Genomic DNA, 19,577 nt, shown 5'->3' with positions numbered 1-19,577 from the left:
TGGGTGTGGTAAGTTGGTGGGATTTATTATTATTATTTATTTATTTATTTTAGAAAAAAATACCTAAATATGGTAAATCAATTTTCACAATGGAGGAAAGTCCTTTCCCAATGACAATAGTGACCGTTACTATCCAGTGAGTATATCAATATAAATTTTACTGAATGTGAAATAAAGGTCACTCGTTTACAATAGACTACCGGTCAAATCTAAAAAATGTTTTGTGGCCTGTTTTGTTAGTAAAGGAAATGTTTACTGTCATTATAGGTACCCACGCGATTTTGACATTGAAAGGTAATTTTGGGGGTCGTTTTAGGTAATTTTGGATTAAAATATGCCACCTTATATATTACAATTTACATGCAAATTATTGAGAATCGTGATATAAAAGTCAATTTATCGCAAAATAATATGTTAAAAAATTTCTCGAAGTTGTCAAGAAAAATTTAATGTCATTTTGTTAGTAATGGTTACCCATTCTTATTAAGGTTTTAATTCTTATTAACGGTAAGATTTCAGGCGAAGGTAATTCGTACGAGAGTTTAACATTTGAAGGTAATTTCAGGTCTTTTGTGATGTAAACTGTAATATAAATCTGAACGACGAAACCGTATTCCATTATCGAAATCGTATCTCTACACAAGTGATTTCAAATAGCACATGTCAGGACACTGCAGTACATTTATTTTTGATAGATGAATTGATTTTATATCAGAATTTCCCATAATTTGCATGCAATTTATGATCCATTATAATAATATCATTCATGAAAAGATACCCCTGCGTAAAACATTTTAAAAACAGCCTTAGCCAAAAAGATTTATTTTAAAAAGAAGAAATAGAAGAAGAAGAAGAAGAAGAAGAAAGAAGAAGAAGAAGAGGAAGCTGTAAACAAGTTAATATATTTTTATTTTGACACCAACTTATTAACTGACCCTAAAATACCTTTAAACAAATGTCAACATTGTGTGGATCTCTATACTCATCGTAAACCTTATAGATAATATTAAACGTAAGTGTTTATTGCTAACAAAACATGCCTCAAAAACGTTTTTTTAAATGGACATTTTGCCACCTTGGCCACTGGATATTAACGGGTACATATTTACAAATGTGATAGCGGGAATGGACCCTCCTTGACTGTGAACATCCATTAACCATATTTAGGCAAGATTTCCAAAATTAAAAACAATCCCACTCACTTACCACCCCTAAAATCACCCCTTATTACATCAATATCATGTGGAATAACCATAGTACCTATAAAATAGCATACTATAAGTTATGTTGGTTGAAGGAATATAAAGTGGTATTCATTTGTGTTATTTGACTAAAAATTCAAGTAAAAATGTCCCTCAGGCCTTTTTAGATGTCCATCATACCAAGATGCATCACTGTGATGTCTCAAGCTTCGTGGAAAAACAACCACATCGAAGTGTAGTCTCGCCCCCCCCCACCCCCGATGGTACGAATAACTAAAATTTGGTGGATTAATAATGTTATATTATTAAACATTTATAAACATATAAATACGTTTTAACCAAAAAGGGGGTACGTTTACGATGGGAACCTTTCGGTTTGGGCTCGTTTTGACTTGTATTCCTTGTGCGTAGCAAATGTTAAGATATCAGTCATTCATAGCGCCGCCACCTGGTGACATCGTTCAAAATAGTTTTTGCTATACCTGTATGCAGTGTACTATTTAAAAGTGGCGCGATGTTTTGCAATAAGCCTACAGCCACATACCATGTTTTTATATAACACATAGCACTTTTATTATTATCAGTACAATACAATACGATACAAAATGCTTTATTATCGTGCTTACATATGATGTATACATATAATTATTATATACATATAAAAATATTGCTGGTGACCCAGCAATAATAAAGATAATGATAAGAATAATGAACGACAAAATATACATTAAAAAACAAAATAATAATAATAATTATAAGTGCTATAACTTGTCACATATTATTTAATAAGTGTTTTAACCAACAAACTATTTCTTACTGTATCCATGTCCCAAATGAGCTGTGCTATGTTACACGATGGGCAGGGCAATTGATAATATATTATAGGCTATAGTAGCATTTTTCATAGCGGGACGTAGCTCAGTGGTACAATGCTCGCTTGCTGCGCGGTCGGTCTAGGATCGATTCCCGTCGGTGGGCCCATTGGGCTATTTCTCGTTCCAGCCAGTGCATCACGACTGGTATATCAAAGGCCGTGGTATGTGTTATCCTGTCTGTGGGATGGTGCATATAAAAGATCCCTTACTGCTAATCGAAAAGAGTAGCCCATGAAGTGGCGACAGCGGGTTTCCTCTCAATACCTGTGTGGTCCTTAACCATATGTCCGACACCATATAACCGTAAATAAAATGTGTTAAGTGCGTTGTTAAATAAACCATTTCCTTCCTTCCTTCATGGCTGTTCATTGACATTGATTGAAATGCGGGAAATTCAGTTATGAGTTTGTGAAAATGTTTTTGTCTTATTTCATGTTCAGGACAATTAATAAGAAAATGTGTTTCGTCCTGAATTGTAATGCTGCATTGTTTGCATATCCTGTTGTTTCTCGGTGTATTATGGTATCGACCTCTTTCATTGTTAAGGCGATGTGCACATAGGCCTATTCTTGTTTTGGTGAGGTATCTTAGATTACAGTTGTTAAGTTTTCCAGATAAGTTGCAAGTCTATATATGTAATATGCTTGTAATAGATAATGTTGTCTGTACTTTATGTTGTAATTTTTCTGTTATTATTTTCTTTAGTGTTTTTGGTTTCTTTAGAATAACGCTGATTTCTGTTGTATCAATATATTGTTTTTCTTGAGAATGTTAGTTACGTAGTTGTGGACACTGTTTTTATCATTCCCGTTGAGCAGTTTGCTATGTTGGACTGCATCATCAGAGGCGGATCCAGAAAATCCATTTGAGGGGATGACATGAGACGGACTGCCATGGGAACTTTGGGGAAGGTTTGGAGGGGGATCGTAAAAAAATAAAATAAAAATAATATGTAATAAAAATATATTATTTAAAACGGCAAGTAGTCATGCCTTTTATCATAGTTTTGTACGAACGTCATTGTTGACGTAATTCGACGTAAGAAACACACACAAACGCTAACACGCCACCCCCCCCACCCCCCACCCCCATTTTTAAAGCCGGATTGACGCTCATGACTCTGTTGCATCAGATTTAGGAAATAATGTGTATTTTAGACACAGTAATTTGCAACCATTTGGTTGTCGACGATTGCCAGAGTGTTACATAGAGTTTCCTCTAGCCTTCCCCTACATACATGTAGGCCTATATGAATATCAATAAGGGGAGGGCTGGAGGTGACTCGAGCTACATATCTGACAACAGACGACATATAACATGCTCTATATTTTCACTGTGCCAAACTGGCACAATGTTCGATCGAATCTCATTCCTTCATTTTTCTTAATAAACAACAACAACAACAAAACAAAAATGTAATAAATATATTAATCAATGTGGATTTCTGATACTTATAGTTGGTGTTTATAGAAGTAAAGTTATCTAAATATATGAACGCATTAACATATATATTTATAACACGTTACAGTTAAAGATGACGTCAAAATACACTTGCCAGGCCTAGACCCAGACCCAGACCTAGACCCAGCTTCGGTGTGGTTTGGGCCTTAGGATGCTTATAATGCGAATATGTTACTTTATTTTAATTTTTTATTTATTTATTTTTGCATATATGTTATTTGATGTTTAAGATATTCGTTTTTGAATCAATACACTATTTAATTTTTTTTATTATTATTATTATTATTATTATTATTATTATTATTTTTTTTTTTAATAATTTACCACGGCGTTGAAGGGACATAGAATTTTTTTTTTTAAAGCGTGCGCACGACTTATTAAAGCGTGCGCATGAGATATTAAAGCGTGCGCACGAGATATTAAAGCGTGCGCACGACTTATTAAAGCGTGCGCACGAGATATTAAAGCGTACGCACAAGTTATTATTAAAGCTAGTATTGTACGCATTTTTGGTACACATGCACGTGCAGTATTAAAAAGATGAGCTATTGAATATTCCAGCAGGTATAGAGGGTGGACACTATGGAAAGAAGATGCGATCTCATTCGAGGATACTTCAGTCTCGGTTTCACCTATGTAGATATAACATATGTTCTTGCTAAAAATCATGGCATTGTACTTTCGGTTCGCCATTTGAAGCGATTATTGAGAGACCTTTCACTCTTTCGGAGAAAAGAATACAGTCAAATTGTCCTTGTCATCGACTTTATTAGAAACCAACTTGGACTATCAGGACAGAGGCATGGTTATCGGTGGATGCATAAAAAATGTATCCAGTCCGGCTTGGTCGTGAAACAAGAAACAGTACGGTCATTGCTGGCAGTACTGGACCCTGCTGGTGTTCAGCTTCGATCAGCGCGTCGTATACGACGGCGTGTGTACTCTAGTAGGGGACCAAACTTCATGTGGCACATTGATTCCTACGACAAACTGTCACCATATGGAATTTGTATCAATGGCTGCATTGACAGGTTCTCTAGAAAGATAATATGGCTGGAGGCTGCCAAAACCAACAGCGAACCACGTGTTATTGCTGGGTATTTTGTGGAAGCATGTCGAAAGTTGAAGGGACGGCCAGTGTGTGTACGAACAGACATGGGTACAGAAAACGTTAGAGTTGCCCACATGCAGCAGTTTCTCAGTGAAACGGCACCATATCGTTACCCATGTTACCTTACTGGAACAAGTCAACACAACCAAAGAATAGAATGCTGGTGGGGAATGCTAAGGCGACAGAATGTTCAGTTTTGGATGTCGTTGTTTCAAGACATAAAAAACGATGGTTACTTCTCTGGAGATTTCTTGGACAAAAGCCTAATCCAATTTTGTTTTCTACATATTATCAAGGTACTATACTTACCAGCAAGTCAATCATAATAACTATGCATAAGTGTGTTATACAGTCACTTAACATTATGATGCATATTCAACTGAATTAAAATTAACTCTTGGTTTGTTTCTGCCATTTACCAACACAAAGATCTAAAAACATCTTGTGGTCATTGTCCCATTGATCTTCGGTGAAGTCTGAGGCAATATAACGCTAAGAGGTGGTCTAGACTATGGATTAAATAAGCAGTTCAGCTTATGTCCCATCCTCTGAAAGACATGACCAAAGGCCCTAGGTAATACGGACCATTTTGCTCCAGGATGAATATAAATTAAAAGGTCAGCCAATCAGATAGCTCCTCTTAAGTTTCAAAACTGGACAGCATTGTGAACATGACATGAGAGTGAAAAAACCCGCCCACGTTAAATAACACGGGCTTTGACTGGTTTATATTAATTTTTTAAACCACACAACACCGCGTTCGCTGCAGAACGGAGGTTTAGATAAACTCACCCCATTGGCGGATGTTTAGTAGTCAAGGGCCATGTGTTTCCGAGGATGCTTACTTATTTATCGGATAAGAACAATATATTATGGACTCATAATCTATAGGAATATTGTAGACTCCCTTAAATCTTCGTTTGGAACGTAGCGGAAACAAGATCATATTAAACTTTAAGTAGATTGATATATGGGCTGCTATTAATAGTTCTTGTATATTAGGTAACTCCGTTCACATGCACTCCGTTATATAATACAACTGATGCGTTAATATGGTTTTCCCGTCACACCATCATTTAGTTCACTTTAAATTGTGTCCTACAATACACTGTAAGCTTTAGTTAGTGAAATGAATACTAGCCATTTACCCTATATGTAAGAATGCAAATCGTGGTATTACCTCCCTTTGATATTAAGATTCTATCCGCAGCCAATGTTCTTTCGTGCGTACGTGACAAATAAATATTATTTAATTAAATATTAATGAGAAAATGTGTATGTTAATACAGGAAGATCTCCTAGAGACTAAGAAAGTATGGAATGCTCATCGCATACAATCGTCAAGGTATGTTGCTGGGGGTCGACTTTCTATACTCTACTCCGTACCACAGATCTACAACACACGAAATTACCTATGTGAGGTGGAGCTGGACCGACTAGAAGCATGTTCGATTGAATGTACATTTATGGATAATATGCCACTTTGTGATGAAGATGTGAACGAGCTTGGATTAATGTATATGGAAGAATACGGACTGGCACTCCCTGTTGATGCATACGAGGCTTCCAACCTGTATTTCAGACTACGGAATTGCATCAGACGAGATCTGGATATGTAGCTTGCTGATGGCTAGCATATTGTGAGTGAGTTAAGCTGATAGGAACAAGAAGATATTTCACATCGCGATCGGAGAATTCACTGTGACAAACATGTATGTGTCCATGAATAAATTAGGTTTTTCTAATACATCTTTATTCAATGAACATTTCTTTTGTAGAACTGTACATAAATGTAAACAAATTTTCACAGAAATAAAAAACTTAATATATTTTTGAAGTTGATATTTTAAACTTAAAAAAAAATACAACGAAAAAAACAAACAAACAAAAAACCAATGGTGGACCAACTAAACATTCAGCTCTATCTAAAACAAATAATAATAAAACTTGTTCAAATATTAATTTGTTATATTGTTAATTTTCAAAGTGTTAGGCGTTCAATATAGTATTCAGGGGTAAAATACGATTTCACAGTGCACATACTTGCAGCATTGACATTTCTGTAACAAACTAGGAATCGCAAAACATTAATAAACTACTGAAACTGTGAAAGCTAAATGACAATTGCTTATTGGTGCATGCATAATCGTAATTTATATATCGGCTACTAAAGCAACGTGCCATCAAACTCTAAGTTGTACAAATATTTGAATAATAAAGAACGCATCAATTCTGGAAAGCACCCAGTTATAAAAAAAGAAGATAATTAATTATGATTATCAGGTTGTGTTGGTCTAAACCAGACCCTTGTGTAAAACTATCTAAAACATAAATCTAAACTCGACATCTGTGCATTGCATCAGTTCTAAAAAGCAACCATTCGTTCACTTGCTTGGAGGAGTTAATCTGCCATACATCCACCTTACTACTATCTACGCAATGTCCATGATCCAAACACCACTTGACAACAAGTTGTTAAATTCAGAACGAAAGGCTGTGTACCTTTCATATTCTGTAGGGAGTTCTAAAACTCGACCACACGTGTGTGCCACTGGGCATCGGCCAAGTCCAGTTCGTTTGGCAAATGTTATGGTAATGACACTGGGCGTTTGCAGCATTAAATTTGAACCCATTGTGAATCTCAGGAATTGCTTTAATGTAGATGGACTCATTTCACGTACAAATCGTCTCAGGTGGTTCACTGTCTCCATCTCCGATTCAGACATAACATTCGCCGGTACAAGTATCTTGCATACTTTCCTATTAGTTGGTACCAATTTCACATACAATTTCTGTAAGTCTTCGGGACTGAGAACCTTGCCCATGTCTTCCAGGACTTTTGACCAGCAGTCTATTATGTACTTAGGTTTCTGAATGAGTTCCTTGTGGGTAAGTTCCTGTACAAGTTTCCTCAAATTGTCTTTTGTCGGATGTGTTCTGCATTTATAATTGTCTAAAACTTCTATCAGGTCATTCACATCCTCTGATGAGAAGTTGGTCATCGCCATGCTCAGAGTAGTCTTGTCTTCTGCTGGTAGAGTGTCCAGAAATGAATCTATGAGGTCAGTAGTACTCGTACCAAACATAGCCATTTCTATAACGTTTGGTACCATGTGGATTGGAAAATAGTTTGCCTGAATCCATCCTTTGTATATTATACGGCTAACTGCTTTTCATTCTTCGTGCTGAAAATCATGCCTGATGACAGGAACTTTCATTGCATTGCCATCACAACAATTTTCATAAAAATCGGTCCAGAACTCCGTCAGACAATCTCTAAACATTCCATCACCATATCCCAATTCTTCGTTGCCATTTGGAAAAATCATGATCGCAGTGATTTCAGTTGAAAGTACTGTCGGGTCCTTGAAATATGATATCATTTCCATGAGGCAGTTGCCTCGATGAAGTCTCATTGTGTTACCTGCCATGTGCTCTGTAGAATAGGGCAATGTAGCATCTAGTTCTTCGTTTGAGGTACTGGGAAATTGTTGGAAATTAATGTCAACGTCACTGGTGCTATTTTCAAGCATGTCTGATGATTCTAAAGGATGTTCGTTTCCTATCGGACCATCGATAATAGTATTGATATATGTTGTCTCATCTGAAAGTGCAATTGATAGTGCTGGCAGTTCATCATTACATGAATCATCGGCTATGTCCAGTGAATCCTTTTTGCAACATGTACTCATGTAGAGGCGAGGCAATCTCACTTTGGTGCATTGGTACATGCTGTATCGACAACATCGTGCTTAAAGTCTCTGATATTAACATTAAATTCATCCATTTGACCTCTGTTGGACTTGCCATCCGGGAAAAACAGCTGTTTAACTATGTCAAGAAGTTCTCCAGCTGTAATAGTTTTGGACACCTTGAGATGTCGTATTCCTCCCCCAGTTTTTGACTGAACCTGTTTGTACTGATGATTACACTCATCCAAATGCACCCATCCTAGTTCCACACGTCTAGTAGTCTTTGAAGCACTTTTGTTTCCTGTCCACTTGGTCGATGTAGAGGGTCCATAACGATCATCGTCGTCGGATGCTGGTGATCGTTTGTGCATTTTTGCACGTAGATTTCTTAAATGTACTTTACGCGTTGCCTTTTCGGAATTTAATTCCCCTACTTGAATACGAGAAAAGTTCTTTGCAGCAAGCCTATCTCCATATAAAGGCAAATAATCAGACAGTTCTTCATCATCCAGCAAGAGTAGGAGACTACAGTCAAACTGTAAAAGAGAAAGACAATGTTATCACTTACATTTAAGTGTATATTGCTTAGAGCAATTAGCCCTAGTGATGGGAATCGGTTAGAATTCCATCATCGATTATCGGATGTAATCGGATTGTACTGTTATATGATCGGTTTGAATATACATGTATATGATCTTGAGAAGGATCAGACTTACTACTTTCCATGTTCACCATGTTGATTTTTTAACATAGCAACGTAGTTCATCATCTAAAATATCTGATTCAGTCATTTTTACGTTTAAACACTTTTAAACTCGGGCAGTGATCTGTTGCATGAAATTTGGATTTAAAGAAGGTTTGTAGAAGTTTTCCGCGACAATCGATTGTGGATTTCATATTCGATCATCACATCGCTAGAGCCACAACCGATCAATTTTCGATTATAATCTATCATCGGTACACCACTAATTAATCTTATTGGAAAGTTCTAATATGTATTATCATTCGCCGTTTACAGAAAGAGAGAAACAAAGCGAGAGAGAGAGAGAGAGAGAGAGAGAGAGAGAGAGAGAGAGAGAGAGAGAGAGAGAGATTATTAAAATGTAGATTATTACCATTGTGAAATGTTTTATCGTCTCAAATATTTAAATTATTATCGCAGATTCGTTAAATACCATTAACTCACTCACTGAAACCTATCGCTAAGCGATTCCTACCCAACCTGTGTGATTATTCGTCACTGAATGTAGCTGTAGCCTAGAATGAGAAATTTTTGGGGCGGAAGATGCGACTATATACAGTGTATAGATATAGCTGAAACACCGTAGACGTTAAATTATTTATCAGACGATAAGAACTCGTTATTCGTACCTTCTTGTCTCGCATTCGTTGTTCATCCTCTTCTGGAATGCCGCGATCTTTTAACAGAAACTCTCCAAGTTTGTCCATTTCTCAATGGCGTCAAAGGTTGGGCGTAATCTTTAATAACTCATGTGCACGTTTTAATAACTCGTGCACACGTTTTAATAACTCGTGCACACGCTTTAATAACTCGTGCGCACGCTTTAATAACTCGTACGCACGCTTTAATATCTCGTACGCACGCTTTAATAACTCGTGGGCACGCTTTAATATCTCGTACGCACGCTTTAATAACTCGTGGGCACGCTTTAATATCTCGTACGCACGCTTTAATATTTCGTGCGCACGCTTTAATATCTCGTGCGCACGCTTTAATAACTCGTGGGCACGCTTTAAATTATTTTTTTCTATGTCCCTTCAACGCCGTGGTAATTATTTATTTATTTATATATTTATTTATTTTATTATATATTTATTTATTTTATTTATTTAAAAAATATATTATTTATTTTATTTGTAAAATTAATTAATTAATTAGTTAGTATATTTATTTATTTATTTATTTATTACAGAATTATTATTATTGTTGTTGTTATTATTTTAAATGCAGTTCCACAGGGAACTCCGTTTTCTTACTATGGTATTTAATAATTTACTACAAGTTTTATTTTTTAGCCGATTGTTTTCTAAATTTCACACACCAATAGTATGGGATTGTGTGGTTGCTGTTGTTGTGGGTTTTTTTGTGTGTGTGTGTTTTCTTTTTGTTGTAACTTCCAAAACACTTTTACTTTTCGTAAGATCAAACTGAAATTATTTACAAAAACCTACAAAAACCAACAAAAAACAAAAACAAACAAGAAAACATTGTTTACGGAGGCTCGGAAGGACTGTACTCTATTGGTGCTCAGACATGAACCGTCGAAATCATCGGTGGAACAAACCTATAATGGGAAGATAACTCCCATGCGTTGTGATTATTTATGGAAAAACAGTTATTGTTAGTAAACTGTGTCAGTGATCAAAGGTTTTAATCGATCTGTTTAAGGCAGGTATTTTTCAGAGTGATGCAATGTCTTCCATAATATGTCTACCTGCTTTAAAAAAGTGTGTCACTCAGCCTGAAGTCCGAACCACTATTATTTACAATTGACATTCTGAATACTCGGAATAGGAAGGAAATATTTTATTTAACGACGCACTCAACACATTTTATTTACGGTTATGTGACGTCAGACATATGGTTAAGGACCGCACAGATATTGAGAGAGGAAACCCGCTGTCGCCACTTCATGGGCTACTCTTTTCGATAAGCAACAAGGGATCTTTTATATGCACCATCCCACAGACAGGGTAGCACATACCCTGTGGTCCCTGGCCTTTGATGTACCAGTTGTGGTGCACTGGCTGGAACGAGAAATAGCCCAATGGGCCCACCTACGGAGGTCGATCCCACACCAACCGCGCATCGAGTGTGAGCACTACCACTGGGCTATGGGCCCGCCCACATTCTGAATAGTGAATGGGACACAAAAATGCAGCATACCTTTTGCAAATCCAGTATAATTGAAAACAATATTGTAACAACAGGGGGCATGAAAATAATAGCAATTAAATGATTTGGCCTTGTTGATCTGGCACGTGTGAGGTCACGTGACATTCACCAAATTAGCAGAAGTACTCTGACTGCAAGAGAGCTAGATGGACATTTGGACAATTATACGCTCTCATTACAGTCAGAGACCAAGCTATGCAATTTTCTTTCAATCGCAGCCCACCAAAGAATAGCCAAAGATTCCCGCTCTAATACCACAACAATCCAATGTTTGACGTCAAATACATTTACATTGATCATTTTCGAGTTCTTTAATTTATTAAAAAAAATCCAGATATTAATCACTAATACCTGTACACACACTACAGAAATAAACCCAATATCACCCACATTCAGCTAACCTTCGGCAAACTCCGGACAGTAAAATTCTAAGTTCGCCGACCTATATTGTAACGTTGCGTCACATGATCGCCCACTCAGCCATTCCGTCTTCCAGGGGCCGTCTCACATGATAATACGACAAGTGCCCAACAATCATCGAAAAAAGTTTGTTTTGTTTAACGATACTACAAGAGCACATTGATTATACATACATACATACATACATACATACATAAGGCATCTAGGATATCTAAGCAAAGTCGAAATAGGTGACATGTTTATCATCTAGTATGTGGAATTTGTATCCATGTAATGTTTTTTTACAATTTCTGTTGAGACAAAATCTGGGGGAAATCTAACTAATTATATATAAATATATATGTGTGTGTGTGTGTATGTGTACATATACAGCTGGATCCCGTTCGCTCGAATCCCATCGGTGCTCGAGAAAGTGTTCGACCCATAGGGTAGTTCGACCGAACCATTCGATCAACATCAGATATTTCTGTAACATCAGTTAGAAAGTTGAATTAGATACATATTATTTTGGTAACTGCAAACTTTAATATAGCAAAATATCTGAGTGAAATAATTTATTAGAAATTACGCCGATTGTGTGATGCAAAAGCCCTTGATGGTATTAATTAAATGTATGGTTGCGGAAGTGATGACAGCTGATTAACTCGCCCATTGTTTTATTTCAAACTGGTCTTACAGACGTGTTCAAAGTCATGCTTTGTGTTGAGGCCCGTTTGTGCACTAATTGTTTTCAATTGGTATCACAGTCCATCTCACAGTTACCGTAACACTAGCTGTACTTGAAAGATCATTACCGATAGCTGCCTAACAGGGTCAGGGTAAGGGTTTAACGTGCGCATATACCACGAAGGTTTCACACACGCCTGTCATGGGCTTAATCTCTGACATTCGCCAGTGACTAAGTCCAGGACAGGGGGGGGGGGATTGAGTTTGAAATGGTCGGAATTTGGAATACAAGTATTTAGTAGCATCCAGCGACTGCGCGGACCAAATAGTAGGCACCAAGTAGACACCGAGTATGGGCCATGCTCTGATTGGCTGAATTTCGATTCCTTCGGTTCTACCTGGAAAAACCTAAGTCTACGGAGAATAACTGCACCTAAAATCATGTCCGGACTAAGAATTTAAACCCAAAAATAAGTTTGACTGCTCGGCCGAAAAGGTTTTAAGGTGATTTGAGCGATTGAACGGGCGCCAAAGTAAAATGCGTTGGACTATTTATAAAAAAATAAACATAAGAATTTTGAACCACAGAAAAAAAGTTTTAGAGTCCAACTAAGCCCAGAAAAGGAGGTTACCTGTCCTAGGTAAGGTTGGTCTACTTTGGGGAGCCTGGAGTATCTCGGAGTGATGGCAGCTGTTCTTTTATTTGGCGCAGATTCTTGACTACATAGGAATAGTCGGGGCCGCAGACCGCTTTGAGCATCCTGTGGATAGATCTATTGTCGAGCTTCCAAAACAGGATGCACTGCCTGTAGGTCTGGTCCCTTCGGTGCGTGACGACTATTCCCTTCGTTCCACTGAAGATCTTGGTATGTAGCTCGTAGCTGCTGCCGTCATCCAGTGTTTTCCAGTTCACGTTGAGAAAACCTCCCCGAAGTCTGTGTGGCTCACGCGTGTCCCCCTGCATGTACTGATGGAGTTGGCGACGAAGTCCACTGATGGAAGGGCTCCATTCGTCGTCATCGGGTGGGGGGGGGGGGGGGGGGGGGGGGTGGGGGGGGGGGGGGGGGGGGGGGGGGGGGGGGGGGGGGGGGGCGGCTTCCGTCAGCGGCTTAGTCTTGGCTGGCTGGGTGGTCGGTGATGTCGCCTTCCTTTTTGCCGCCGCAACAACAAGTCCCTGTGGCGACTCAACGGGAGCGGTCGGTATAATTGACCGCTGCACCAGAGTCGTCGTCTATTGGGGTGGAGGTGGAGGTCGGTGATGTCACACTTGTCCATTGGAACATCTCAATGTCCTGTGCAGAGTATGGCTGGCCCGGGGGTGCAGGAGCCGATGACTGTCGCGTCCTCTCCGGAGAACTCGGTGGGGGCGGCGACACAGAAGGGACCGCCACTGGCGGTTGGGCCGCCAGCTTTGTCCCCCCCTGGGCCGTCCCTAGCACGGGTTTCTTCTTCCTCCTTCCTCTTCCAGTCCCTCCTTTCCTCTTCTTTGGAGGCGGGTCACCATATACCAAAGACACGGTTGCCCGTGACCCGGTATAGGTGACCCGAAACTCCAACAGAGTACCAAAGCTGGCTATCAGTCCCCCCAGGTGGGGGGGGGGGGGGGCAGGTCGAGAGCGCACGTAGACACGTCTACTCGCATGGAGAGACAGCTGGAGAAAAAAAAAAAGAGCTGCCTAACAAACAACATAAACAAAGGACTGCATGGCTATAGTTCGTTCCGCCTAAATAATTAATCCGAAGGTTGTAATAACCAACTGCGCAAACGCAGCAATAGTTGGTCCTTTTCGGTGGTTTCCCATTTAATATTTGATGGATCACAAGTTCGAGGAAAATGTAGCTAATAACACAGATGGGACTGATAATTTAGTTTGAACGAAGGCTTATAGTCGCCCCTTGACGTGTTCGACCCGTCAGCAATTAATATAAGGGTTTACCGAACAAAACACTTGGGACTTTGTTTTTGGTTCGAACGTTGCAGTGTGTTCGACCCTTCTGAGGTCGAGCCAAAGAGATTCTACTGTATGTATATATATATATTTTTTTTTTTGCAGATGTGAAGAAACAAAACAGTTAACAGAATGGATAAAGAGTATTCTGTACACTTTTTCTCTTGTCTGGTAGAAGCAATGCAAAAATGTTGCCAAGATTGTTTACAATTTGAACAGGCAGTGGAGCTGAGTGGCTACCTTTCTCTAGAGATAGACAATTACAAGAAGGAGAGATATGTTCTCAGTGAGATGGTTCACAGTACTGGTGATGTGATCAGTGAGAGCTACTGTGTGAAAGCCTTCAAGACTATGAAACATAAAACATTGTATACAAAAGCACCACGAATGTGTGAAGCTCCAAGAAACATCCCAATCAAAGCTGCTGACGTTCAGCCTGAACGAATGGACAGTGTTGTGTATCCTGATGAAATAGTTACTCACTATGAAGATAATCTAGTACAGGCTTTACAACACCATGGGACACTGACATCCTTGAAGCATCAAACAATATTATCATCAAGTTCAGGACATTCCAGGGGTACAAGTCCTTCAGAAGCATCTGTGAAATTGTGTTTGAAAAATTCATCACCTACCTTGCACCCTTCATCAGCTGAATTGTCTTCAGATAGGATTTATTCAGGTATACAAGCAGAGCCTGGTGACTCTGGAGATACACAGTCAACTTTCCACAACTCACATCAAAGTCACATTCAGCCAAGGACGTGTATTCAGTTATCAGGAACAGAGTGTGGCAGTCCTCCAGTCAATGTAAATGCATCTTGCAGTGTGTTGAGTAATTCTAGTTGTAACCAGAGGAAGGAAGAAGTATCCATGTCTGAGAGTCATAAAGCTGTTCAGAAAAAGACTGGCCAGAGTTTAGAGCTCAGAGCGGTCAAACGAAGTGCCCCAGTTATAGACATTTCTGTTAGGTGTAAAAAAGGTAGGAACTGTTTTCGTAAAGTGTTGAAAAGTCTTAAAATGGGATAGCTAATGGCATTAAAACATTGTGTATTATTAATTTTTACTTTAACATTAGCCACTTTTTAATATTTTGTACACACAGAAAACAGAAGTTAAAAAGTTTATTTAGTAACTAAGTGAATCAGAGATTTGTAAATGGTGTAAATAAACTTTAAATATAACACTTGATAAAAATAGGAATTTTGAATATAACTTTATTTGTAATATTGGTAACAGCTTTAAACTTGCTGTTAAAGTGTACGGTGTGTCCATGTCAGCTTATGTTGGTACACTACTCACATATTTTACAATATTTTCTGTATCATGTTGTGCATGCATTGTAATTCAAATTATCTAGCTTGCTATTTACATTACCACACTTTCAAATGTCATGTTTTATGCTAATTTCAGAAAGGAGGGGTTGTGATAATTCCATACTGCTCAGCACTGCTGAAGAATCAAATGATCTTTTGTCTTATACTTCATCACAAGTCCATACCGTTGAGCTAGAAAACATACAACTGAAGGTGGAAGATGAAATTGTATGTCTTGATGATGAAGACAAACATTCCAATGTAGAACAAGAAGGTTTTCAAATGGATGCTGGTGTTTATTTAAACCATTCAACAGTATCAGAAACTTCAACTACAGCAACCGAAAGCAGGCTTGATCATAGCTTTTCTAGCTCTGAAAAATATCTTTCACAGGTATTGTTGTATTTTACTGATAAAAGCACATAAAAAAAATACCATAAAGCCATAAGCACATTTGACAAAAAAAATATTTAAACTTCATTTTAAAGCTGCAGTGTCTGGAATATTTTTATTATTTAAGCATTTAGAATAGATGATCCAGTTCTATTTGGTACATAAAAGGCCCACCACATCGCTATAGTTTCGCAATGCTCGCTTATCTACATTATCTAGGTCAACTGCAAACCCAATGGCCAGCTTGTTTTTCTTCAATTGGCAGAATGCCAGTAGAACTGGGAATTTACACGATTTATACAGGCACTGAGCTTCTCACGTGATTTTGAACAAATTTAACTGTCTTGATTGAGGGGTCGTCTCATACCTCCAAAATATATTTATATCCATAGAGGTATGGTACAATACCTTTCCAGGGGTTGGTGGGGGATTTGCCTTGAAATTTTGACAGTGACCAGCAGTTGGCATACGCGTTACATGTAAGGGGGTGTTAATAATTATGTAATGTTCTAAGGGTAGGGGAAGAGGGCAGTTTGTTCGATATACGTAACATTTATGAAGACTATATGTTATTTCTATTCATTACTTAGACCTAAAAATGTGGGTTTTTTTTTTTAAATGCACGGTCGGTCTAGGATCGATCCCCATCGGCGGGATTGTTCCAACCAGTGCGCCATGACTGGTATATAAAAGGCCATGGTATGTGATATCCTGTCTGTGGGGTGGTACATATAAATGATCCCTTGCTAAAAAAAATAAAAAAATATTTTTAAAATGTAGCGGGTTTCCAAGGCGCGTGTGCAGGGATTTCAGTGGGGTTGGGGGTTATAGACTGCATTGAGCGAAGTTTATATTGGGCCATTTTCCCCCAGAAAATATATTTATTTTTTTTTTTATCTTGGTCAGGGAAGGGTTTCGACCCCCAATACCCTCCCCCCTGCACATGCGCCCGTTTCCTCTCTTAGATTATATGTCAAAATATGACATCCAAAAGCAGATGATTATTAAATCAATATGCTCTAACACTGATGTTGTTAAACAAAACAAACTAACTTTACCCTTTTCAAACAAAATAATATTTATTTGAATTTGTCGATTTTACCACACGTAAAATTAAAAAGTGAAAACGGTCATTTTTTACTTTAGTATATGTTATTAAAAATATATACATGATCAATGTGTTATACAAACTAAACTTTGAAAGTTCTACAAACACTTTATAAAATATTAATTCTTAAATAGGAAGGTACGATTGTCGATAGTATTATATATTTTTAAATCTAGAGTCAGCTGAAAAGAATACCTAATGAGTTTTTTATTTTCTTCAGAATACTACATTACATTGCTACTTGAGCAAGTTGTCAGGAAGCCACAGGAACAAGATTTCTTCCTCCAGCTTGAATCACGGAACATTCCACAAGTGTGACGAGTGCAACTACAAGACCCTATACACAACTCATCTGAGAAACCACCAAAAGATACACACCAGAGAATTCTTCCCTTGTCATTTGTGTCCTCGCAAGTTTGCCGACAAAAGCCAGCTTGTGTATCACCTCAAGATCCATGCTGGCCGACTGACTTGCACAGTGTGTCAAAAACGGTTTCCATCACTTAAGGTGATGAAACAACACCAGCAGCTGCACAGAGATGGGAAGGCTTGAATCAGCTGCCGCATAATATGTTGACCTTTTGTTTGTTTCTTTTATGTTGTTATTATTGGGTATTTTCTCCAACATGCCACACTGATTAAATTTGTTAAAAGTCTTGAATTCATTATGAATGGGAATACCACAACTCAGTAAATTGTATTTGAAGATTTCTTGAGCATTTTTGGCCAAAGAATGTGCTAGATTGTAGTTTTTCGCTTATTAAAAACTAATGCTAGAATATAGCATTGCGTAATCAGTTACTGTGTTAGAACTTGTGCTAATTATCATGAACATATTTTAAGTAATAACTTGACATGCTTTTTTTTACACAGGTTTTACAAGTTAGTACAACATGACAAATATTTTTGTTCAGCTTCAGATGTTCAATTTTGTTTTCCCCGATTGCAACATACGGCAATCATAAACGTTTAAAACCTGCAATACAATAAAACGCTAAGAGTTGTCTCCCTTTGCGAAATACCGGGTTCAAAATGTCATGATTTTAAGGTGAAACCACCTGGAATCCTAGCTGAAACAGCTAACAAAAAAGCAGTAAATACCTTGTTAACAAAAAAATCCAATACATTTTTAGGAATTTGATGACATGTTATGTTATTAAACTCAAAATGTGTGTATACTTTATTTAAAAGTTTGACTATTAGTGTAATTTTAGTTTAATTATAAAACAAAGATCTAAAAGGTAATAAATTTGTGACACGGTTTTTTGACAGGGCGTACAGGATTGTACATCCCTCCAAAATCTGTATTTCCTTCGGCTTTGCCTCAAGAAATACAGATTTTGGAGGGATGTACAATCCTGTATGCCCTGTCAAAAAACCGCGTAACTAATAGACCCTACAGTAGCACTGAGTAAGACCTTTTATTACTATGTGCACAAGAAAGACCCTATATTACAGTGCCCCCAAGGAAGACCCTATATTACAGTGTCCCCAAGGAAGACCCTATATTACAGTGCCTCCCAGGAAGACCCTATATTACAGTGCCTCCCAGGAAGACCCTATATTACAGTGCCTCCAAGGAAGACCCTATATTACAGTGCCTCCCAGGAAGACCCTATATTACAGTGCCTCCCAGGAAGACCCTATATTACAGTGCCTCCCAGGAAGACCCTATATTACAGTGCCTCCCAGGAAGACCCTATATTACAGTGCCTCCCAGGAAGACCCTATATTACAGTGTCCCTGAAGAAAACCCTATATTACAGTGCCTCCCAGGAAGACCCTATATTACAGTGCCTCCCAGGAAGACCCTATATTACAGTGCCTCCCAGGAAGACCCTATATTACAGTGCCTCCCAGGAAGACCCTATATTACAGTGCCTCCCAGGAAGACCCTATATTACAGTGCCTCCCAGGAAGACCCTATATTACAGTGTGACCCTATATTACAGTCCCAGGAAGACCCTATATTACAGTGTCCCAGGAAGACCCTATATTACAGTCCCAGGAAAACCCTATATTACAGTGCCTCCCAGGAAGACCCTATATTACAGTGCCTCCCAGGAAGACCCTATATTACAGTGCCTCCCAGGAAGACCCTATATTACAGTGCCTCCCAGGAAGACCCTATATTACAGTGCCTCCCAGGAAGACCCTATATTACAGTGCCTCCCAGGAAGACCCTATATTACAGTGCCTCCCAGGAAGACCCTATATTACAGTGCCTCCCAGGAAGACCCTATATTACAGTGCCTCCCAGGAAGACCCTATATTACAGTGCCTCCCAGGAAGACCCTATATTACAGTGCCTCCCAGGAAGACCCTATATTACAGTGCCTCCCAGGAAGACCCTATATTACAGTGCCTCCCAGGAAGACCCTATATTACAGTGCCTCCCAGGAAGACCCTATATTACAGTGCCTCCCAGGAAGACCCTATATTACAGTGCCTCCCTGAAGAAGACCCT

The 19,577-nt window shown here is 38.5% G+C and overlaps 1 protein-coding gene across 2 annotated transcripts; it reads left to right on the top strand.

Annotated features, from left to right (window-relative positions):
- Positions 1-10,661: 10,661 nt before the first annotated feature.
- On the top strand, positions 10,662-17,909 carry LOC121383958 (zinc finger protein 485-like). Of its 2 annotated transcripts, none has more exons than XM_041514072.1 (4): positions 10,662-10,751; positions 14,399-15,275; positions 15,707-16,002; positions 17,331-17,909. In XM_041514072.1, the coding sequence occupies exons 2-4, from the start codon at positions 14,426-14,428 to the stop codon at positions 17,661-17,663; spliced, it is 1,479 nt and encodes a 492-aa protein (XP_041370006.1). In that variant the 5' UTR covers positions 10,662-10,751; positions 14,399-14,425; the 3' UTR covers positions 17,664-17,909. The 2 variants fall into 2 exon arrangements, with proteins under 2 accessions (XP_041370006.1, XP_041370007.1); XM_041514073.1 differs by having other exon boundaries at positions 10,690-10,755.
- The last annotated feature ends 1,668 nt before the right edge of the window (positions 17,910-19,577 follow it).

Source organism: Gigantopelta aegis, chromosome 10, assembly GCF_016097555.1.
Source record: "Gigantopelta aegis isolate Gae_Host chromosome 10, Gae_host_genome, whole genome shotgun sequence".
Taxonomy (NCBI): Eukaryota; Metazoa; Mollusca; class Gastropoda; order Neomphalida; family Peltospiridae; genus Gigantopelta; species Gigantopelta aegis.
Note: the sequence above shows the minus strand (reverse complement) of the source record. Positions and strands in the feature narration are given on the sequence as shown.